This window comes from Triticum urartu, chromosome 6, assembly GCF_003073215.2.
Source record: "Triticum urartu cultivar G1812 chromosome 6, Tu2.1, whole genome shotgun sequence".
Classification (NCBI taxonomy): Eukaryota; Viridiplantae; Streptophyta; class Magnoliopsida; order Poales; family Poaceae; genus Triticum; species Triticum urartu.
In genome coordinates this window covers 30,589,744-30,614,569 of record NC_053027.1, presented here as the reverse complement: position 1 = coordinate 30,614,569, position 24,826 = coordinate 30,589,744, and the positions used below count along the sequence as shown (strand labels likewise).

Sequence of the window (24,826 nt, the reverse complement as noted above, 5' to 3'; positions counted from 1 at the left end):
AGAGGAGGAGTTTGCCTGCCGTCCCGTGGCTTGAGTCACCCATGTGAGAGAGATAGATAGGAGAGAAGGAGGAGCGCGGAGGAGGCGGTGTGCGGGATCTGCATGGTGGATCTGTTCAAGGGGAGCGACGCCATGAAGCTGGAAGGGTCCTGCAAGGGTGAGCTCGCTCTAGCCCAAACAGGCTGCACCCTCAAATGGTTCGGCATCAAGGGCACCAGGATTTGCGAGGTGCCCCCTAACCTCCCCATCACCCTCCTCTTACAACTGCTCATCAGGACGCCGCCCTGCCAAGGCTTCTTCCATGGGTGCCGCGGGAGCACGCGTGGACACAGCCACCTCGCGCCGCAGTGGCTTGACGCCACGCCCCTGGATGCCAGCACTGCCCTGCCCCTCAGCAGCTTCACAACAACAAGTGAATTAGGGATTAGCGACTGAAGATTTTATCTCTGCAATTTTAAGGACATAATGCATGATTAGAACACAAGTTTGGGTATAAGTTTGATGATACACATTAGTAAATTTGGGGATCATTCTGTTGATTTCATATTATGCCTATTAATTATAGGACCAGTAACACATGTTTCTTTTGCCTGAGTATGTTAATTTAATTATAGAAAGATTACTCTCATTAGTTTTTGCATTGCATATCATTTATTTCTGAAGATTGAATAGTACCCTGCAGTCAGAAATAAGGGTTGTTGTGACTTACTGAAAAATATGCCATCTCCCCTGTATTTCTACACTAGCGACTTGTATATTTTCTTTTGTACTCTACTCAAGTTTGGCTCCTGCCTCCTTTACTCAAGCTACACTTGTGATTCATCTCCTTTGCCAGACTGCTACTTGGTACCAGCTCTACTTGTTTGTGTTTTATCTTTGTTATTATGCAGTCTTACATTGCCGTTTATGGCACCAAGGCCTGCACCTCAAGACCAGACACTCATAACTTGTGTGTAGCTTGTAGGGTTCAGGATTTGATTTTTTTTCCAGTTTCTTTTCTATGGACAGTGTATGGCACCTGGAAGATGATTCTGTGAACTTTATGTGACATGCTATTTTTCCTGAGTGATGCATAAGCAAGAAAACCTAGCTAGGTCATCTTAATATAATAGGAAATAGGACATGCCTGGTTGTTTCTTAATTCTTAACTTTGTTTATTTGGCACATGGAAGGACATAGAGTGACACTTTATAGATGTACATTTGCTATTCTTAATGTCTTCAGTTGAAAAATAAATGTGATATTCCTTGTGTTGGCACCGTGCAAGTTACATGTCAATAGAATTGAATCACAGAGAGATGCATCATTAGGTGAAATTTTTAATGAGTGACAGACAAAATACAAGGGGCAAAACTGAAGCAAGAATACCACTAACCTGCATGATCTGAACGGCATGTGGAATACCAAAAGGTCTTTTCCTACCATGCGGCCCAGTTTGGAACTTGATGAATTCGTAAATTCCTGCAGCAAGACAACAACTACCTTGTTTCCAATGATCCATTGAAAGGCATAGACACGCTTTGATTTTTCTTTCCGGTATAGTTCTGAATTTTATTTTACTTCTTTTTCAGGGAAATAGTTCAGATTGTGTTTTTATTATTGATTAATCAACAACTCCATTGTTCGTTCTGACCCATTGCAAGGGATATATGTTGATATTTTTTTCAGTTTGTTCCACGACTGTTTCGTTCAGATTATGTCTCTTTTTTTCACAAATAATATGGACAGTGTGTGGCATTTAGTTGATAGCTGTGTCCAATTTACAGAAGTTGCTACGTAAGATGATAGTTGTCTGAAAACAGATCCTGTACACGTGAAGTCCAGCATGGTTCAGTGAAGACCCCCTTTATCTAACCTGAGCAAAGAGTACGACAGACACAATTTTTTACCACATCAGTTGTTCAGATCAAAACAGAAAATGCTACCAAACTGCTCCGCTACATCCGCTGCCGCCTCCTCTTGTGCACCAAAACCTTCACTATCGCCTTCTCATTGCCCATCGGACAAATCTCCTTCTCAAAGCCATTCGCTTCCGCTACCAATAGCCTCTTGATTGACATAACTACCACCGATGGCCTGCCTCATCTGTCATCAATGGTTGTACATACTCTGGTGTAGTGTTGAGGTGGGGAACTGGACACCATTGGGAGAGGCTGTTGGTGTTGGAGTCAGCTAGGTCTCCAGAAAACAGAGGTTGAGGAGCCTCCAGAAATGCATGCAACAATTGTCATGAACCGGCTGAAAAGAGGAGGCAAACAGAACACAGACAAAATGACACTACTAGAGAAAGTGGCAAAAGGGAGAGGGAGGTCATCCGCTGGTTCAAGATTACATCAGTGCGAAGTACACTCGATCGAAGGCCTAAAGGTCTTAATTCCCTCGCGGCCCTGTGGGCTAGGACTTGGCCCAGTTCATGAGAACACCATGAGAGCAGTCTAAGGAGCAGCGGGCGCTTTCATTTAACTCAGGTGGGGGACGCATTGCCGGAGGGCGGAGGACCGAACAATTTGGTGCATATATAAGATGTATCGGATGTTCATGGTTCTCAAATCACTGTGAAAGTGCATAGCTATCTCAGTTTTACTGTTTTGTAATTTGTCGAGACGTGCGTTGCACGTGCATGATTACTAGTATCACAATAATTATCCGGCTAGAGAGAAGGCAATGTAGTGCGACAAGTTATTATTACCTACTGTACGTGTGTTGTTTGAATAAAATAATATATACATATCTTCTCTCTAGCCGTTGTCACTTTATTTAAAGAAGCCACGATGGTGACGGGTGATGCACCCTAACATTAGCAGATGACAAAAAAATATTAGAAATTTCATATATATTTTTTGGGCAACGAAATTTCATATCGTACTAGACTCTTTTGGGGGCTTGTATGTACCTGTGCTTTCCACGGCTTCGGTGTGCTAGGAGTGTGTGAATCAGTAATCCCACTTTTCTTCCTCGAAAAATTCGTGCCAGGTGATGCTTGCTCATAAAGGCACACCGCAACAGATACATGTCAATCATATGGGAAAAATTGTAGGAAAAAAAGGGTCAAATCTATGTTCTTATTCCATCCTACATGGCCTAGCTTTAATTAATACTCTCTCCGTTCATTTATCTAAGATGCATTTTTTCCAGCTCGATAACCAAGGCAGCAATTTTTGGAGCATCTGGGACAATACTACCCCTGGTACTACTTGGCCGCTACTACTTGGCCGCTGCATGCAGATTTGGTGTTGGAATCCACTGATTTGGTTTAGCGTTGGAAATCAATTAGGTGCGCCTCCACTGATTTGGCCGCTGCATGCAGATACGCTGCCGGCCTTGCATGGCACATGCAATCCCCGTATCCCAAGAAATCAGCGATGCAAATAACTGTGTTGCCTCCTATAGGAAAAGGAGCTCGCGCGGCAAACAGTAAAAGGGAGGGAAGTCACTTGGCGCCAACAGAATGAAGATTTTAAAATATGTTCTCGAGTACAAAATGAGTCAACTCCGCCTGGTTTTTTTCATTTCCCCCTTCTTCCAGTACGTGGCCAACAGAAAGCATGGTTGATCTAGACTTGCATCCAGCACCTAATTGGGATTCAATTGAGGAGAATGAAGACAGGGCCTGTGATCTTGGATACGACTATGACTGGCTAGCTTCCGACGACTCCGACGACGGTATGTTCTTGTGCAATCTCACCTTTTTGCAGTAATAGCGGGATAATTTTTTCATTGCGGGCTCCATGTAGAAGCAGAGCATTCCCTTCATGACGGCAATGGTGGCGAGCATGATCGACTTCATGCCAGCAAAGAAGCCGACGATGAGGCGGACCTCCTTGAACAAAGGCGAGCTGCTTCTGCGGAGCACGGGCGACTTGACGTACACACGCCGGCGGAAGACGCGGGGCGCGGCCAAGGCGCAGGCGGGCGCGGACGCGGGCTCGGCCACGGCCAACGTGGCGGCGGGCGGGGACGCGCGCGAGGCCAACATGCAGACGGACCCGGCCACGCAGTGGATGCAACGCAGGCTTCACAGGTACGTACTGTATGTATTCCATTTCCATACTCCTTGAACCAGATTATGTACTCCGGGGTAGTACTTGACCCGTTGTGTCACCATCTCTGCTCAGGTCGATCGCCGAGGCGCTGGTGGGCGAGGCCACGCAAAGGATGGAATACAGTGCAAGCCGCCGGTGAATCCATCGGAGAAGTGATGGCCGGTGTCCTTTTGCACGATGGTTTCCTAACTAAGGATAGGAGCATTTAATTTCCAACGAATGCATTCATGGGTTGGCTTGATTTTAGCGTGAGGGGGCTAGCTTCCATGTACGTGATGGTGGAGGGGTAGAAGAGGGATTATATAAGATTACAGCAAATACACCTTACATTGTGGAAATTTTGTAAAAAAAAATGCACCTAACATAAAGGAACGGAGGGAGTAAAAGCTTGGTTAATGACGATTATTGGAGGCCACAAAAAAAGGGGTTGCGTTATTCCCTATACACGATAGATCTACATGTCCTAGCTTAATTAAGAAGAGTTTAGTGAACAATAACAGGGCAATAGAGTTTAGATAGACATAATTCTTTCAGCAAATAAAACAATGACTTGACCAATTGGATGAATTTAAAGTGTTCAACACTAGACCAATTACCACACCAGCAGTGCCACAAAACTAGTCTTTTCAAATAATGAGGACTAATTAGCAGCTACTACAAACTTAAAACCACCACGTACTAATCCATAGATGTTAGCCAAACGTGATTAGCGATTCGTCAGCTAGCAGTACAACCGATTCAGCAAATCCCAACACCCACAAGCTAGCAGTACAACCGATTCAGCTACCGAGTGACAAAAGCATGGCATAAATCGTAGGTCTGACCTTGGCGACGGGTTTCCTACGACGGCTGCACTCGTGGGATGTGTAGCAGGACTGAAACGACGCAAACCGGCAAGGGCGATGCAAGGGTAGCAAAGACGCCGCCAGCACGGCAACCGGCAGCGGGGAAGCATAGGGCTTGAACCTAGCCAGCGGCGGCGATCGGATCATCGTGTAGGTCGACAGTTGTCGACTAAACACGCACCTCTCTCTTCGCTACCTGAATTTGGGCCGGCCAAAGTAGGGCAGGCTCCCTCTTTTTGTTTTGTGAATATTCTACAACATTCCTAGACAGTTTTTTTTCCTTTCGTTCTTTTACGTTTTCTCTTTTCTTTTTTATTTTTTATTTTTCTTTTTTTCATGTTCATTTTATCTTTTCTTTTTATTTTTCATTATAATTTATGTTATTTTATTGTTTCCTTTTTATTTTTCATTTTGTGAACACCTTTCAAACTCATGCACATTTTTTGAACCGCAATTTTACTTTTGAAATCATGCATATTTTCTAAATTCACGAAGATTTTTTAATTGTGCAGATTTCTAAAAATCTTGATATTTTTTAAATGATGAAAAAAAATTAAAAATTTGTGGCATCTTTTGAAATCGTGAACATTCTGTGAAGTCATGAAAAAATTGCAATTTCCTGGACTTTTTTTTTGAAAAGGTGAACATTTTTACAAATTCGTTCAAAAAATGAAAGTTGTGAACATTTTTTCGAGACATATGAAGATTTTTTGATTTCGCAAACATTTTTTCAAAGTCGGGATCATTTTTTTGAATCTATGAACTTTTTGTAAAATTCAAGAACATTTTTCAAGTTTTAACTTTTTTTAAATCCAGAAACATTTTTTTAATTCGTGAATTACTCTTGAAATTCAGAAAAAAAAATCCTGTACATTTTTTTGAAGAATCAAAAAGCAAAAACAGAAAAGATAAACAAATAAGGGAAATTGATAAAGAAACCCAGGGCTCCCGGCCCCTCACTGGGCAGGCCCAAAGTGCGCGTGGGGGTAAGAGGGTACACGGTTGCTTGCTATATCGAATACTGGTCAGCCTATGGGCCTTCTATGCAGAAATAAGAGCTCTGAGGCCCCCTCCAGGCTTGGGCACCCCTCCCGCCTAGGCCCTAAGCTGGCCCTGTGTCATTAAAGTTTTCTTTATGTATGGAAATAACAGGGTTGTTACTCCATCAAAGTTCAAGGGTGTGTTTGGTTTATGCCCAAGGTTGCCCCATCAAAGCAGTGGCTAGCTAAAATTTTGATTGAGGTTTTCGTTGCCCATGATTTGGCCAATATTGGCAAGAAAAAATGAACTAGAGTTGGCTAGAGTTCATTGGCATGCCAAAAATTTGGCAACAATCCAAACAAAGACTAATCTTTAGGTCATGAGCAAAATTTTGGTAGGGTGCACTTTGGCCACAATCCAAACACACCTGAAGTAACATGGCAGTGGTGTCGGCAGATGAATACGGAGCGTTATTGCTAGGGTTTGCTATCGGACGTATAGTATGCAAATTTCAGTTTCGACAGCCGTGTATATATAAACATCGTCCAGATGTTCTTCTTTTCCTTAACGTTTAATGCCATCTACAACATATAAAACCATATCTTTCTGTTTTTGGCGAATGGTACAAAACCATATCTGTTTCTAAAACATATCTCCATTTAAATCTAAAAATGCAAAAAAAAAAACAGTATGATTTCACCACATATACCACTCAAGTCATTTGGACCGACAACTAATAGTGTGAGTCTTCCGGGTCCACTTCGAGTAATCACGACCCACATGTACAAATATGGGTCTTGGGGATATTGTATTGTTAAATCATACAGTATGATTTTCCTTGGACATGAACCCTTTACGTAGTATTATGCTAACAAGGTACCATAGTCGAATTATGCAATTAACTAGTTTAAAATGATTTAAAAATAAATTTATGTACAAAAATCTGTGTTCGGTTTTTTTATTAAGTTTTAAGTGATTTGCTAGATAGAGAAAAGTTTAAACATATAAAAAGTATAAAGAAATGAGAGAGGAGACACATTTTGGACTTTTAGGATAGAGGATCAGTTAGAGATGCGCCTCCTTTGATCGTTTCAGGCTGACATCTCAGCATTAAGGCAATAATAAAAATCCTTGGATACATAACTACTTACATGGGTAGCTGTAAAGCAAACCCAGACACCATGAGCCTGATGTTTGCAACTTGAGGTCCCCCAGTTCATGTCTTTTTTCCATCTGAATTTGGCTCATATGTATGTTGTGACCAAGAAATCAGTTGCTTCTTCCGGCATAAAGAAAAGGAGAATAAATCAGTTGCTTCTTACCATCACTCAGATTTTAAATCGTTGGGTTAGGTAGTCTAGAATCCATGTTCAGCCGAACAAATCAGTTGCTGCGTGTCATCGCAATTCAGAAAGACACATCAGATATTCAGATGGTCAATATCTATTTTGAAAAGGCCAAAAGAAATCAGCAGCTTGCCATCTTCACAATTCGGATGTCCGGTCAGCATATTAAGTGTCGAGAGTATGCGATTTGGTTCGAATGCAGGATACACTGAAGCAAACACGATTGTATTTGGGGGCAGAGAATTGCAGAGCAACTGATTGCAGAACTTGAAACATCAACAGGGAATTGGAGAACGCACAGGTAAGATCTGACTACTGCGCATCGACAGAGCAACTTATTGAGAGGAAATCAGTACGCATTCAGCTCATGCTATGCATTTTAAGCAAAATAAATTAACTGCTCCTAATCGATTCAAAAAGTTGGGGTAGGTAGTAAAAAATCTATGTTCAGCCAAGCAAACCAGCTTACACTTGTTACGGTTGATTTAGGTAGGCATCTATTTTCGAAACGAGCGCAAAAAGGGCAGCTGCTTCCCATGACAGTACAAATTGCTCACCAGATCCGAAATGGGCAGCACATGTCTTATCTGAAACTTGGCTCAACTGACGGAGTACAGAAAATGTTCAGGACAAGCCGTGGAATCGGAGAAAACGCAAGCTACAAAAATGCAGCGACGGTTTGAATCAACCGTACACTGAAGCCCACACGGTTGATTTTGGGAGGCAGCAAATTACAGAGCGAGAGACACAAATCAACATCAACAGAGTGAGAGATCGCAGAAGAATTCAAGGGTAAACTAGTAATTCAGGGGTAAATTACAGAGTGGGAAATTAGTAATTTCTGACTGCTCACACAAATCAGCATCAACAGAGTGAGAGATTGGAGAAGAATTCAAGGGTAAGCTGCTTCAATTTCAATTCCATCTCAGAGCTACATCCAAACAACAGTCAAGGCCAAGACATACAGCAGCGAGATGCGGCCATTACACCGAAGACCATGAACACTACACAGCCATAGCTAGCTACGAGCACAAATCTGGGGGCCTAGCCGCCGAATCCGTAGAGGGTGCGTCCCTGGCGCTTGAGGGCGTAGACGACGTCCATGGCGGTGACGGTCTTGCGGCGGGCGTGCTCGGTGTAGGTGACGGCATCGCGGATGACGTTCTCGAGGAAGATCTTGAGCACGCCCCGGGTCTCCTCGTAGATGAGCCCCGAGATGCGCTTCACGCCTCCACGGCGAGCCAGACGGCGGATGGCCGGCTTGGTGATGCCCTGGATGTTGTCGCGCAGCACCTTCCGGTGGCGCTTGGCGCCGCCCTTGCCCAGCCCCTTCCCTCCCTTGCCGCGGCCCGACATCTTCGACGCTTCTTTCTCCGGCGAGCTTCGCTTTTGTTGCTGGTGGAGGTTGTTGTGGTGTGGGGGATTGATGTGGCGTGTGGGGGATTTATAGCTGCGAGGTTTCCGTGGAGGAGATGAGAGCGATCCGCGTGATGCGGCCTGTGAACCGTCCGATGGAGATGGATGCCTGAGAGTGGATGAGGAGGGGTGGCGCGGATCGGTGACGTGGCCGGGAGCGGGAGCGGGAGCGTGGGCGGGAGAGGTGTGTTTTCTCAGGACATGTGTGTTTTCGCCCGAATTGACCTGGACGTGTTCAGGGCTTTGGAGCGGTTTCGAGCCCGTTAACAGCTGAATCCGATAGCTTTCACGTGCACTGTCACTCGGGTTTTGTCTGGTTTTTTTCTTTTTTGGTTCATTTTATGAAAATATGCACTTCTAAAAACTTGTGTGTGCAAACAATTTTTTTTCTAAATCACAAACATTTTTTAAAATCCATGTTGAATACCAGAATCAAGTAGATAAAATGAAATAGTCCCTATGTAAACTAATATAGCAGCGTTTAGATCACTAAAGTAGTGTTATAACTGCTCTTATATTATTTTACGGAGGGAGTACAACATATATGCATCGGATTTTAAAATGAACAAATGAATATATATTCTATCCCACAAAAAATTCAATATATTTTTTGGATGTCCATACACACAACACAAGTATCAAAAGTTGAATGCGCCGGTCTCCAAGAATACATATTTGGAGAGACAGAAAACTCTTACCTCGTCCTGATATGCGTGCAGGTCATGCTTGGGCGGCAAAGGTGGAACTCCGATGAGATGCAGGGAGACGTCAGCGAGGCGCAGGGAGCTCGATGGCTGAAGTACAAGGAAGCGTGCACTCGGATCTGCCCGCTTTAGAGCCAGCAGGGGCATCGGACGTGGTGAGTGGCGTCAGAAGCCTAGAAAGAGTCATGCATCGCCTCTATCTCTCTCGCACGCACAAGGAAAAAGGGGGAGAGAGAAATAACATGGGGAGGAGAACATGTCGATGGAGAAAACCGAGGGAGCGGGGTGGCATTTCTGGTGTAATAACACGAGAACTTGGGTAAGTTGCGGGTTGAGAATCAACAGTCACTGCTTCAGGCTTGGGTTGCATGCTAGTTCAATTTTTATATTTGATTCCAGAGAATCGGATGTAAGAAGTATGGGTATTTGTTTGAGATTCAAGTATCTTGAGGCATCAAATCCATAAATAGCCCAGACAAAGGGGAGTGGAATTTCTCAATCAGAGCTCAAATGAGCTCGGGTGAATAGTAAATAAAAAAACAGATTATTTTTTGTTCATGGGAGTGTAGTTACAATGCAGTGCCACAATGTGACACCAACTCTCGCTCTCGACCTCCACCTAGACCCGTCCATGCAGAGCACGTACCCATATCAAAGCAAAAAGGTTTGCTGATGTGTGTGTGCGCGTGTGTGCATGTGTTTTTATATAAAAATATGAACATTTTGAAAACTTAGGGACTTCTTAAATTTCGCAAAACATTCCTCAGAGCTGCAAACATTTTCAAAACTACAAACATTTTCAGAACTCATGAATTTGCAATATTTTGTGAGTATTTTTAGAAAACATGAACTTTTTATTATTTCACCAACTTTTAAAAAAGTAATACAAAAATGATATATATTTTCCCTGGCGCCCATGCAACAGAGGAACGAGCACACAAAAAACACAAACGAGTCAAGAGGCGGTTTGAGTAGCGGTTGGGCGAACTTAAATGGCCGTCATCTAGTGTATGCTATAGAGGCATCTTGGCACCTTAAGCGCTAAATAGGAGCTCCTGAGTTTTGGGATCAAAAAAATTAAACACGAGAGCAGTTCCCAGTGTTCCCTACGAGGCCTAAGTGAAAGCGAGGTCCCATTGTTTGGGCTACGAAATCGTGAGAATCCCTATGGCTGTGAATTCCTCGAAAGGAGTTGTGGTTGTTGATTTCCAGGAATCGAAAGAAGGTTTGTTTGGTTACCTTGTTGCTCAACAGTTGTAGGAGTTATTTGGGTTATGAATTGAGTGTGATTTTTATACGATAATTGAGAGTTGTTCGGACTCGGTAAAGTGAGAATGGGCACGGGTCTAATGAGGCTACTATAACATATTTACTAATGTGCGGGGGGCTCTTCTATCATGGTTCATGGTTTCTTTTGGCTCTATAGTTCGCGCGGGAGGGGGGGGGGGGGCTTCTAACTCTCCGAAACTTAATTGCGCTTATATCCATCACTGTAGATTTTTTGTGCCCATGGGAAAACTGGTGGGTCAAATATCTTACCCATCGCACAAGATTGTGATGAAGATTGGATAACATTACCCATACCCATTATCTACCTTACCCATGAATGCCTTACATGTGGACCCTAAAAAAGGTGGACGCAGGTAATTCCGACCATACCTACCCAAATTTCTACCAATCCCGTCCCTTTGACCCAAAAAATCCAAAAGAAATGGCTAATCTAGCCACAACATTGTGACGCCCAGGTAATTAAGCTACAGTGATCCCACGCTAATCATGCCACGTCATCCCGATTACTGTTGCCATCCTCGCACTAATTAGAAACTGTTCAAAATTCAAATTCAAATTAATGACAACAATAAAAGTTTTTAAAAATTGAAACAAAAATGTTCGGTGGTTGCCGAATATTACCAAGGTAATTATGATGCAACAAACACATTTTTATAAAATGGCTAGATGGATTTAAGTTAAATAAAATAGAGAGAAAATAAATAAAAGAAAGAAAATACAAAAGGAGAAAACAGAAAAACCAAAAAAAAAGGGAGAACACTCCTTCCTTGGGCCGTGGCCCAACTGGGCCAACCCACCTAGCCCAGTCGGCCCGCCCCGGCTATAACAACCCCCACTACCCGCAAACCCTAACCTAACCCACCCCCACTCGCACCACTCCCCCTCCATCGTCTGGATCTGGATCGGGGGATCCCGATCCCCTCGTCCCACTCCCCCGCGCGCCCGCCGCCTGGAACCGCCAGACACCGGCGCCCGGAGCTCCTCCCCCGCCGGACTGCTTCCTCCGCCCCACCGGCCTGCCTCCTCTACGACGTCGTCGCCGTCTTCCTCCTCAACCCCCGCTCCCCAGACCCTACGCACCCCGGTGAGGCCCTCGGCCTCCTCTCCCCTCTCCGCCGCACGCTCGCGCCCGCCTCATCTCAGGTCAGACGAGCCCCCTGGCTCCACCGCGCCCCCCCGCCTGGAGCTCTGCTCCCGCACGCGCCCGTGCCCCTTGCTGCAGCTCGCCGGACCCGCCGCTAGCCTCCGCCCGCGCCGTGGCCGGCCCCCTCCTGGGCGTGCCGACGCGCGCGCGCCTGCACCCCGCTGCTCTGCCGCTGTAGCCGGCCGCCCGTTGCGCCCTGGCCACGAGGCCTGCCCCGTCCTGGCTTCCCTCGCACCCCCTCTCGCGCCCCCTACTTCTCCTCCCTCGCCGCTGCCCGCGGAGGCCACCGCAGCTCCCGTTCGCGCCCACGCCACGCTCGCTGCAGCCCCGACAGCCCCGCGCATGACGCCCCAGCCGCGCCTGTACCCATCCTCGACGCCGTTCAAGCCGCCCGGGTCGCCGCCGTCGACCGCCGTCGCGCGCCTGGCCCCAGGCCGCGCCGCGCCCGTGCCCCCTGCTGGCCTCTCCGAGGCCACGGCCTTGCACCACCGTGCCGGGCTACGGCCTCGCCGACGCCCCTGTTGCCCCGTGCCCTCGCACGGGCGCACGCCCGTTAACCGCGCCCGATAGGCCCCCTGGGCCTATGACAACGGGCCCCGCCCCAGAACGAATTAAAGAAAAAAATGAATAAAAATATAATAATTAATTAATTAAAATAATTATTTATTTATTTAATTAATTAAGTTAATTAATCCTGTTAATTAATCTAATCAATTAGTTAGGTTAATTAAACCCTAATTTGACTAAACAGTCTATGACCAATGGGACCCACACTTAAGTTTGACTAAGTCAACAGGACTGTTGACTGCTGACTGTGTAGTTGACCCAGTCAACGGACCCTATCTGTCAAGTTGACCAGTCAACAGTCAAACTTTGACTGCTGACTTGGCTGTTGAGTCAGCCCCTGTCCCCACCAGTCAGCCCCATGTATACACCTCTGGGTACACTTATGTGTATCCATAGCATTTAACCTCTAATTTTCGAATTAAAATAATTAAATAAATCCTAAAATGATTTAAAATCTTTTAAAATTAATAGAAAATAAACCGTAGCTCGGATGGGAAAACTTTGTACATGAAATTTGCTCAGAACGACGAGACGAACCCGGATACGCAGCCCGTTCGTCCGCCACACATTCCTAACATATCAAACTCGCAAACTTTCCCCTCCGGCTCCTCTGCCCGAAAACGCGAAACACCGGGGATACTTTCCCGGATGTTTCCCCCCTTCACCGGTATAGCCTGTCATTGTTTCTACAACTGTTGATACCTTACCATTAATCCTATTCTCATGAATAGCCTGTCACTGTTTCTACAACTGTCATTGTTTCCGGCTCCACTGCTTTCCATTAATCCTATTCTCATGCATAGCCTGTCATTGTTTCTACAACTGTTGATACCTTACCTGCAATCCTAAACGCTTAGTATAGGATGCTAGATTATCATCAGTGGCCCTACACTCTTGTCCGTCTGCCATGCTATACTACTGAGCCGTGATCACTTCGGGAGGTGATCACGGGCATATACTATATACTTTACACTGTTACATTAGCGGGGATACTGTTTGGAGATGGGGGCTGAAGGGGCAGGTGGCTCCATCCAGGTAGTGGTGGGCCTGAGTTCCCGACGGCCCCCGACTGTTACTTTGAGGCGGAGCGACAGGGCAGGTTGAGACCACCTAGGAGAGAGGTGGGCCTGGGCCTGGTCGGCGTTCGCGGATACATAACACGCTTAACGAGATCTTGGTATTTGATCTGAGTCTGGCTACTGGCCTATACGCACTAACCATCTACGCGGGGACAGTTATGGGCACTCGACGTCGTGGTATCAGCCGAAGCCTTCGTGACGTCAGCGACTGAGCGGCGCGCGCCGGGTTGGACCGCGTAACGCAACTTCCTTTGTAATGGAGGTTGCTAGGTCTGCTCTCCGGCCGCGTTCGCAATGTGCAGGTGTGCAAAGGGCGATGGGCCCAGACCCCTGCGCCATAGGGTTTAGACCGGCGTGCTGACCTCTCTGTTGTGCCTAGGTAGGGCTGCGACGTGTTGATCTTCCGAGGCCGGGCATGACCCAGGAAAGTGTGTCCGGCCAAATGGGATCGAGCGTGTTGGGATATGTGGTGCACCCCTGCAGGGAAGTTAATCTATTCGAATAGCCGTGATCTTCGGTAACAGGACGACTTGGAGTTGTACCTTGACCTTATGACAACTAGAACCGGATACTTAATAAAACACACCCTTCCAAGTGCCAGATACAACCGGTGATCGCTCTCTCACAGGGCGACGAGGGGAGGATCATCGGTTAGGATTATGCTATGTGATGATACCTGGAGGACTTCAGTTTACTCTCTTCTACATGCTGCAAGACGGAGGCTGCCAGAAGCGTAGTCTTCGAAAGGACTAGCTATCCCCCTCTTATTCCGGCATTCTGCAGTTCAGTCCACATATGATAGCCTTATTCCAGTTGATACCAATGCATACATATGTAGTGTAGCTCCTTGCTTGCGAGTACTTTGGAAGAGTACTCACGGTTGCTTTCTCCTTCTTTTCCCTCTATCCCTTCTACCTGGTTCTCGCAACCAGATGTTGGAGCCCAGGAGCCAGACGCCACCGTCGACGACGACTCCTACTACACCGGAGGTGCCTACTACTACGTGCTGCCTGCTGACGACGACCAGGAGTAGTTAGGAGGATCCCAGGCAGGAGGCTTGCGCCTCTTTCGATCTGTATCCCAGTTTGTGCTAGCCATCTTATGGCAACTTGTTTAACTTATGTCTGTACTCAGATATTGTTGCTTCCGCTGACTCGTCTATGATCGAGCTCTTGTATTCGAGCCCTCGAGGCCCCTGGCTTGTAATATGATGCTTGTATGACTTATTTTATTTGTAGAGTTGTGTTGTGATATCTTCCCGTGAGTCCCTGGTCTTGATCGTACACGTTTGCGTGTATGATTAGTGTACGATTGAATAGGGGGCGTCACAAACATATTGTTTATTATGTTGAAATGTTGTTTTTTCTACATAAATGCTACTGAAGGTTGTTGTTGATTGCATGTATGGGCTTCCCCATGGGGATAGAAAACCCGACAAGGATGGGGAATGGGAAAGTTTTATCCTCATGGGCGGGTATGGGGACGGGGATGGGATGGGATGGTTGTCGCGGGGACGGGGATGGGAGTCCAATACCCGCCTGGGTAATCCCCATTGTCAGCCCTGATCTAAGAATGAGTGTGGGCAATTTTTTTAACCATATACAACATTCGTTTTTAGAAAATGGCGTTATGGTGAAAATATACCATCCAAAATATGCATATGAAACATAACATTCAAAATATGCACCAACCATCGTAGTCTTACATGAAAAACATATCATCAAAAAATGTTCACCAGCCGCCATAGTTTCATCAAGCAATACGTGTCCGAGCTAAATATGGCGGATCTCGGGTAGGGAGTCCCGACCTGGTAGCCTTGGCACGGTAGTAATAGGAAACACGGTGTTTACTCAAGTTCGGGCTCTCTCAAAGAGATATTACCCTACTTCTGCTTTGATTGTATTATTGTGGATGGGGTAAAAAATACAGGTGATCTACCGTGAGATTGTATGTGAATGAGTTCCTCCCTCTACGGTCCATGCACCTCGGTTTATACATATCTCGGGGTTGCCTAGGGTTACACATAAATCGGTTGTATCTTGGGGCAAACGTGTCGGATACTACCCCTAAACTTTGGAGTGTGCGCCAAGTCTTTTGGTCATTCCTTGTTGGTGTACTTGGCCGAGATGGGCGAGGCCCACTAGTTGATGAGCTTGGGGGGGGGGGGGGGGGGGGGGGGGGGGGGGGGGGGGGGGGGGGGGGGGGGGGGGGGGGGGGGGGGGGGGGGGGGCTCAGCCCAGCCAAAGGACCGGCAATCGACACACCGAGCACACCCTAATCCAGGACTCTGTCAGTAGGCACTGAACCGGTCTTCAAACCGAGGATGCTCGTCGGTCCCTCTAAGCCTCTCTCAATCTTTAGTTTTGGCCTTGCAAGTTGGTTCAACCTTACACAAATCCTGAAAATAACACCCTCATCGGCTATCGAGTGAAGCGCACCTCGGGCAAGGTCCGAGGACTCACCCTTACTTTAGCTTGTGACGTATTCCCCGACCCTAATTTTTAACAGAATTTTTGTACTCTCAGGACTGGCGCGATTTCACTGCAGGAGACAGGTCATCGGCTCCGCGACCCGAGGGCCTAGTGGACGCCATCCTTGCCGTCCTGCTGACCCTGACCATGGATAATTCCATGGCTCTGGCCAATGTCAAGCAAACCAAAACCTCCAAGGGTGCGGCCACGCGCTGCAGCGCCTCCGTGCTTCCAGTCCTCAACCACAAAATGTTCGGATGATGGATCCAACACCGGTGAGGGGCAGGAAGGCGATAGCCTTCCTTTGCATGCTGGGGGCGGAGGGACGAGCCGTGCTGAATTCTACACGACAAAACACAGAATGGTTGCGAACAAACATTTGGAGATGTAAAGAAAAGGAATGGAGTTTCAAAAAGAAAAAATGTTACTTGATTTTAAAAAGTATAAGGAAATGGATGCACTGGAACTTCCGAAGAATTATTTCATGAGTTTAGAACTCAAGTCTAGTTTTTCATGAAAACTTTAGCGAACGTTCCTATACTGTGAAAATCCTTTGGTGCAAGCATCCATTTCCCCCATACATGGTGCCAATGCTTTTGCACGGTCAAAATAATCGTCTCCCTCTCCCTCTTGGTTGCGTGCCGCTGCAAAGTCATTGGAACCGAAGCAAGCTGCTAAGTTCGCTTCTTCGTTCCGACGCATAGAATCTGCTCGGGGTAATTCCACCGGCTCCAAGACAGCTTCGAATCGCTTTTCTCCTACGTTAGGGAATTAGAGATGATCTTATATATGCATCAAGGATCCGTCCACGACAAGCTTCATTGCAGCAAGAGGTCGACCTCCTTCTTTCGCTCCGGCAGCGACGCATGCATGCACGGCGATGTCGACGTGGGCGGTCATGGCGTTCCTGCTCTCTGTCATTGCGGCGGCGTCGCAGCTGCCGCCCGTGGCGCGCGCGGCGACTCCAGGGACCCTAGGCGCCGGCGTTACGCTGCAGGAAGATCAGCACCAGGTGCGCGCGCTACCAGCTGCTGGTTGGTTTTCTTAACCGTTTCTCCTCCTTGCTTGCGACTTGTAGGCCCTATTTGGTAATCACGTACTCTTGAAAATGTAACTTCGTCATTTTAAACTGCAGCTCCGCCAACTTCAGAAGTAGAGTTGTGGAATAGAGCGATACCAAACAGCCTCTTACTGCCAAAAAATAATAATCTTACTTTATAGTATGTCTATAAATCAATTTTCAAACGTAATAAAAAGATGCATACCGGTTTCCCAGCAGACATCAAAACCAGATGTGTGAATTTAGCACGGTTCTTTGAGGTCGTCGGATATGTGGTACTCCTACAATAATTTCCAAACGTAATAAAAAGATGCATACCGGTTTCCCAGCAGACATCAAAACCAGATGTGTGAATTTAGCATGGTTCTTTGAGGTCGTCGGATATGTGGTACTCCTACAATTTTTTCGTGTGCAGATAATGTGACATAATGTAATGGTTTGCATGATACAACAGGTGGTGGTGGACAACGGCATTGTGCAGGTGGCAGTGTCCAAGCCGCAGGGCCAGATCATCGCCGTCCGTTATGTCGACGACACTAACCTCCTCTACCTCAACAACGATGAGATATCAGGCGGGTATGTCCGTTATGCCTGGATTTTTCATGTTTGTTTTTCTTATTTTTTAGGTACATGAACATTTTGCTAAATTCATGAACTTCTTTTAAAATTCATGAATATTTTTAAAATATCCACTGATTTTTTAAACTGATAGAACAATTTTAAAATTCGATGAACATTTCTTAAAATACCCATGAACATTTTAGAAAACTAATGAAAACCTTTTTAAGATTCAAGAACTTTTTCAGAAATCCGTAAACACTTTTTTATATTCCATAACATGTTTTTACAGATTGTTTTCAAAACCCAACATTTTTGAAAGCCATATGGCTTACATTCAAAGATTTTTTTAAGAACAAAATCACCAATATTTGTTTACACTCATGACCATTTAAAAAAATCATAAGTATTTTAAAAGTTTGTGAACTTCTTCTTGAAAACTTGTGAATATTTTAATATTCATGAAAACTTTTTGTTGTTGTAATAATACCATTTTAGATATGTGAAAAAATATAGTAGACATTTTTTAGAGCTCCATGTGGTGGAGACTTTGCCGCTGTCGTCCTCTCTGCCACATGGACGGGAGGACGCCTTCGCTATGCCGTCCTAGGAAACCGGCGTGGGGTCTTCTAATGAGTTAGAGCATCTCTAGCCGATCCCTTAAAAACATCATCTATTAAAATAGTATACAAGTCCCCTTAAAACGAATTTATGGTATCGCGAGGCATCGAACGTACAGATCCCGTAAACCCATACCGTAAAAGCTTTTTTCTTCCTTTTCACCTCACGCTTCTTCTTCCCTGGTACGCACACATGGACAAACTCAAACTCCGGCCAGCCAGAGCGATGCTGCTCCGCCCGCTGCGTGCTCCGGCGATGCTCCGGTCGGCCGCTGCCGAGCTCCTCTGCCTGCTCGCTGTCTGCGCGCGGCGTCACCAGGCCCCTACTCCAGCGTTGACCGGTTTTACAGGATCCTCAACAAACGGCTCAAATCCTCCACATATGACGGATGGGTGCTCTAATACATGTGAACCTGTAAAAAATTACGAGGACATGCTATTTTACAGGATCTGTTCGGTGTGTTCTCTTCAACATGTACCCTAAATGTGAAGGTTTGACCGCTTTTACGGGATCTGCTAGAGATGCTCTTACCATTATCTAAGTGGCCTATGTGCAGTAGTAATTCGTAGTAATTTGAATTGTGATTTTGTATCTGAAAATTTGCAGGTACTGGGATGTAGTTTGGAACTTTCCAGGATCGGGATATCCCAGGGGCATGAACGACATGTACATATCCTCAGTGCCTCACTGTTAATAATTTTGTAGGCAAAATTTACACCTTGTCTCTTGGTGACATAAAATTTACGCCTTGCTTAATGGAAGGGAGGAACTATCTGACTTTGCGCTTTCAGGTTGGATGGTACCGAGTTCAGGGTGGTATCTGCCACCGAGGAGCAAGTGGAGCTCTCTTTCATGAGAACCTACGACCCATCACGCCTCAACAGCATCCCGCTCACCGTCGACAAGAGGTGCGCGCACCACTCCATCTTCATGGACGCCATGATTTCAAAGTTGATCTTGATGTCCATCATGCATGAATCATGATCAGGCTGGTGATGCTGAGAGGCGGCTCCGGGTTCTACTGCTACGCCATCTTCGAGCACGCCGGCGGCTGGCCGGCCGTCGACGTCTCCGAGGCCCGGCTCGTCTTCAAGCTCGACCCCACGACGTTCAACTACATGGCCATCTCGGACGGGATCCAGAGGTACATGCCAGGGGCGGCGGACCGGGACGCGCCCCGGGCCGTGCCGCTGGCGTACAAGGAGGCCGTGCTGCTCGTGCACCCGTCGGAGCCGCAGTTCGCGGGGGAAGTGGACGACAAGTACCAGTACTCGATGGACAACAAGGACAACCGCGTCCAGGGCTGGATTGCCGGTGCCCGTGGCGGCGGCGGCGTCCCGGTGCCGGTGGGGTTCTGGGTCGTCACCCCCAGCAACGAGTTCAAGAGCGGCGGCCCCCTCAAGCGCGAGCTCACCTCCCACATCGGCCCCACCTCCTTGACCGTGAGTGTTCGATCTTTCTTTCTTGTGTCCCGGGAAGAGCCAAACCCATGTGGTTGATGTGAAATGGCAGATGTTCATGGGGACTCATTACATCGGGAAGGATATGGTGGCGAAGATCGAGGCCGGCGAGCACTGGAAGAAGGTCATGGGGCCGGTGTTCATCTACCTCAACTCCAACCCACAGCGGGGAGCGCTGTGGGAAGACGCCAAGGCGCAGGCGGAGGTCGAGGCGAGCAGATGGCCGTACAGCTTCCCGGAGTCGCCGGACTTCCACAAGGCAGGCGAAAGGGGCTCGGTCACCGGTCGGTTGATGGTCAGAGACAGGTACACGAGCGGCGGCGAGGACGTGCCCGCCCGGCTGGCATACGTCGGCCTCGCCGCTCCTGGTCAGCCCGGCTCCTGGGCGACGGAGAGCAAGGTACATAGACACGCAAAGAACCCACCGAAACTCGATGAGAAATTTTTGGATATGCTCATCCTTGTTGCCGACTTGCCATGGATTCAGGGTTACCAGTTCTGGACGAGGGCGTCGGCGACCGGCGGCAGCTTCGCCATCGGCAACGTCCGGGCAGGAGAGTACAACCTCTACGCCTGGGTCCCCGGGGTCCTCGGCGACTACATGCGCACGGACCCAGTAACGGTGGTGCCCGGCGTCGCCATTGCCCTCGGCGAGCTCGTGTTCGAGCCGCCCCGATCAGGGCCGACGCTGTGGGAGATCGGCGTGCCAGACCGGAGCGCCGCCGAGTTCTTGGTCCCTGATCCCAACCCCAGGTACCTCAGCAAGCTCTTCGTCGCCAGGGACAAGTACAGGCAGTACGGGCTGTGGGAGCGGTACGCCGAGCTGTACCCCGCCGGCGACCCCGTCTTCACCATCGGCGTGAGCAACCCCTTCAAGGACTGGTTCTTCGCGCATGTCACAAGGTGCCATTGATACTTAACTGAAACCTGAGCTTGAGGTGCCACGTTCGCTCTGTACCAGACAAATCAGTCGGTAACTTTTGATGGTGCAGGAAGACGGGCAACGGCGAGAACGTGCCGACGACGCGGCGGATCCGGTTCAACCTGCCCCGCGTCGCCGGCGGCGGCACCTACACGCTGCGCATCGCGCTCGCGGCGGCGCACATGTCCAAGCTGAAGGTGCAGGTGAACGGGGCGACGGGGAAGGGGCCGGCCGGGGGAGTGTTCTTGACGCCCGAGTTCGGGGACGACAACGCGATCGCGCGGCACGGCGAGCACGGCAGGTGGTGGAGCTTCGAGTTCCCGATCGACGGGCGGCTGCTGGTGCAAGGGGAGAACACCATCAGCGTCACGCAGCCGAGGGCGTCCAGCGTGTTCGTGGGGGTCATGTACGATTACGTCCGGCTGGAAGGGCCGTCCGGTTGGGATTCTGGCGTCACAAGTAGTGCTGGCCTAGGCAAAATCTTGCCTCTCGGTTTGCTATGTGGGCTTGTCGTGCTACCAACATTGATATTTCTGCTAAGCAAGTGATACAGTCCATGGTTAAAAGTCTTTTGTTTTTTGTCGCGCAATAATACTACAACGAAATGGAAAGCAAAATGTTTAGACCAGCGCTAGCGGTCAGCCAACCGATCTGAGAGAGTTGTCTGGTGCGGGGAACACGAGCCATTGGATTGATCCCTAGCTCGTCCCTCCTCCCTCGCATACCACGAAAAAACAATAAGGAGATCGCCTTGCGCCTTGCCCTACGCTTGCGCCCTACAACTCCCTCACCTCCCACCCCGCTCGCGGAAGGAAACCATGAGCCTCCGGCACTGTTCCACCCCGGCGATTAGCTTGCAGCACCGGCGTTGAGCTTTGCAGCAGTGTTGGTGTCTCTTACAGCTCAGCGCGCCTCGCTTCGAGCACCATGCCCCTCTTGCAATAGTGCCGACCATCGTCGCAGCAGCTTGCCTCACTGCTTAGAGCAGCAGGCGTCTTGCCACCCTCGTACGATGTCTTTGCAACACCTCGTCCTGCCTGTTGTAGCATGGGCACGTGGAGCGCAAGCCATTGCCCTTGCAACATCGCCGTCCACCTTTGCAGCATCTGCACTCGACGGTTGTAGCATTGATTTGTGGGCAACCAGCTTTGCAGTCTGTCGACTGCTTGCAACACTGTTTCATGGGTGCCGTCTGTCTTGCAAATTGCAACACTGCTCCATGTGGTGGCTTGTCTCCCGAGTTTTTTAGAACGAAGGCTCAAGGGGAGCCCGGCTTTGAATTAACGAAGCCATCAACCGGCCAGGATTACACAAGACCACCAAGCAAAAGCGACCGAAAGATACAATGGAGCTTGGTGAACAGCTAACAATGCAACACACACTACATCAGAAAGGAAAAATACATGAAGCGCCCTGCTAGAAGTGTCGAAGCCTACTTCACATAGTCAACACAGAGAGGAGCAACAGAGAAGCCTCAATGATCAGCCGATAGCCAGAGAGAGGTGTGAACTGTCTGAACCCAAGGACAAGGGAAGAACATCGCAACCAACGCCGAAGAGCAACCCTTTCCTCTCGCCTAGGCTCGAAGGCGCCGCACCGTCGGATCGTTGGCGCTCACCCGAGAACTAGAGCAGATGCCAGCCGGATCCCCATCGCAGACACATTGCACAACCCTCGCCACGCCGCTGGCACACACCACAGCTGCACTACCACGTCTCCTGAACAACCAAGAGCAGAAGGATAGTCATCGGGAGGTCGCCGAAGAAGAAAGCTGCAGAGGCCAAGAGGCGGAGCGGGGGAGCACCAGGTCCCGCTCCAATGGCGCAAGAAGGAATCTTGCAGGAACGAGCACCCTCCTCAAGAAATGCAAACTTGGCCTCACAGCCGACGGACGCCCACCAACCACATCGTCCCTCTCCCGAAGAACCAGACACCCCAGATGGTGCCTCCAACGAGGACGCGACGCGCTAGGCGCCGCCGGCGGCCAACCCAAGACGGGGTTTGGGTTTTCACCTGGGGTCTGGGACGGGGGTGCAGACGAGAGCCCTCAACGGCGCCTCCAGGGAAGAACATGACGCGCACACGTGTCGTCGCCGTCGTGGCCGAAGGATCGACCAAGGGTTTCCCACGGGCTCGAACCTGAGCACCCCCACCCCGCCAGCACCGGATCTGGCGACCAGAGTTGCAGAAGGGCATGACCGGAGGGGAGGAGAGAGCAGGGGAGGGGGCCGCCTGACCTTCAGATCTGGGGCAGAGGAAATCCGCGCCACGCCCGCCCGCCGTATCCTCGCTGCCCGGGCAGCCGAGGATGCCGGCCACCACTTCCTGCGTGCGCTGCCAGTCATGGAGGCAGCGCCGCCTCGCCGTCCGGGGCCGCCGCCCCGGCTTCCAGGTCCTTCGCGGGGGCACGAAGCGACGCAGCACCTCACCGCCACCTTCATCGACGACCCACCAGGCTTGCCCGTCGATCCCCTCAGGTGGCGGCGAGGAGGGGCTGGGATTGAGGGGGTGGCGGTGCGGGGGAAACCCTAGTCGCCCCCGAGTCGCCCTCGGGAGGACGACGCGAGGGCCGGGGGGGGGGGCAATTTGGACTTCACCTTGTTGTCTCCCGAGTTTGTAGCAGACACCATCTCCTCATGTGGACTTGTAATAGCTTCGAGAGGCCGCAGGGCATGCAAGATGGCATTAGTCGGCTTATCGCAATGGGGCATGAGACTGTAGGAGTTGGCAACAGCGGTCGGCGCCTAGTGTGGGGAAAAAGTTTGGAAAGAATAGTCATGGTTGACGGCGAAAGAAGGAAAAGAGAATGAGTGGTTGCGGTAGAGGGTAAGGGTAACTACGGGTCGGGTGAGTATTATATCGCGCGGGTGGTGGATGGTGTGGTTTGGTGGGCCCAACCTGCATGCTCCAATTGTTCAAAGCTTCTGTTACCCTTACTTTGGGGTGCATGTGTGGCTGTTAGCCCCCCCCCCCCCCGTGGTTTTATTTATGGTAGGTAATTGCCCATGTGTTGCAACGGAAAAAAAATCACAATGTCCCTAGCCCAATAAGCATGACACAAGACCCCATAGGTCCACATCCTCTATTTCAACATGACGGGGAAGCAATATTTCATAAACAATGAATATGCGATATTATGAAGGCATAGTGTCGGTGTCAAAACCGGCGGATCTCGGGTAGGGGGTCCCGAACTGTGCGTCTAGGCCGGATGGTAACAAGAGGCAAGGGACACGAAGTTTTACCCAGGTTCGGGCCCTCTTGATGGAAGTAAAACCCTACGTCCTGCTTGATTAATATTGATGATATGGGTAGTACAAGAGTAGATCTACCACGAGATCGAGGAGGCTAAACCCTAGAAGCTAGCCTATGGTATGATTGTTGATGTGTACGTTGTCCTACGGACTAAAACCCTCCGGTTTATATAGACACCAGATAGGGTTAGGGTTACATAGAGTCGGTTACAATGGTAGGAGATCTACATATCCGTATCGCCAAGCTTGCCTTCCACGCCAAGGAAAGTCCCTTCCGGACACGGGACGAAGTCTTCAATCTTGTATCTTCATAGTCCAGGAGTCCGGCTGAAGGTATAGTCCGGCCATCCGGACACCCCCTAATCTAGGACTCCCTCAGTAGCCCCTGAACCAGGCTTCAATGACGACGAGTCCGGCGCGCAGATTGTCTTCGGCATTGCAAGGCGGGTTCCTCCTCCAAGTACTTCATAGAAGATTCTGAACACAAAGATAGTGTCCGGCTCTGCAAAATAAGTTTCCACATATTGCCATAGAGAGAATAATATTTACACAAATCTAATCTACTGACGTATTCCGTAGTGTGACACACCACGACCAAGACTTTATCCGAGTCGTTTTATTATCCCACCTCAGCGCGTCATGCGAGGCGGTTTCCTTGGCACGTCTTGTTAAAGCAGAGATCGTGTCCCCTTATTCCGGGATTCTCATCAATGCGGGCGTGGGTAACCCAACCGCTTCTAGGACTCCTAGATCATAGGCAAGTCCAAACGGACACGGAGAGGACGCTTGATATTCACCCTATTTATAAAGGGGACAAGGCTTTTATTTTTCCCTCCCGTGCTCAATCGAATCCTTCCCCCACCTCAAGCTCAAACGCCCGAAGTTCAGGTCAGGTGCTCCAAACCTTCAGTCATGTCCGAATCTAGCTTTCAATGCCAATGGGTGCCTTCCTCCATCACGGAATAAGACATCAAAAAGTTGAGGGAGGCCAGATATCTGACCGCCGAGATTCTGCATCGGCTGCCTCCCCGAGGGCAGGCCGTTCCCACCCCCGAACCCAACGAGAAC

The 24,826-nt window shown here is 48.9% G+C and overlaps 2 protein-coding genes across 2 annotated transcripts; one reads left to right on the top strand and one right to left on the bottom strand.

The window, feature by feature from the left end:
* Window positions 1-8,252: 8,252 nt before the first annotated feature.
* Window positions 8,253-8,630, bottom strand: LOC125516061 (histone H4). The gene has a single exon (XM_048681549.1). It carries the CDS (start codon window positions 8,569-8,571, stop codon window positions 8,260-8,262), a length of 312 nt encoding a protein of 103 aa, XP_048537506.1. The 5' UTR covers window positions 8,572-8,630; the 3' UTR covers window positions 8,253-8,259.
* An 8,092-nt stretch (window positions 8,631-16,722) lies between these two features.
* On the top strand, window positions 16,723-21,076 carry LOC125514896 (probable rhamnogalacturonate lyase C). The gene is made up of 8 exons (XM_048680269.1): window positions 16,723-16,898; window positions 17,401-17,522; window positions 18,732-18,791; window positions 18,917-19,033; window positions 19,114-19,567; window positions 19,638-19,985; window positions 20,073-20,488; window positions 20,578-21,076. Exons 1-8 carry the CDS (start codon window positions 16,767-16,769, stop codon window positions 21,053-21,055), a joined length of 2,127 nt encoding a protein of 708 aa, XP_048536226.1. The 5' UTR covers window positions 16,723-16,766; the 3' UTR covers window positions 21,056-21,076.
* The last annotated feature ends 3,750 nt before the right edge of the window (window positions 21,077-24,826 follow it).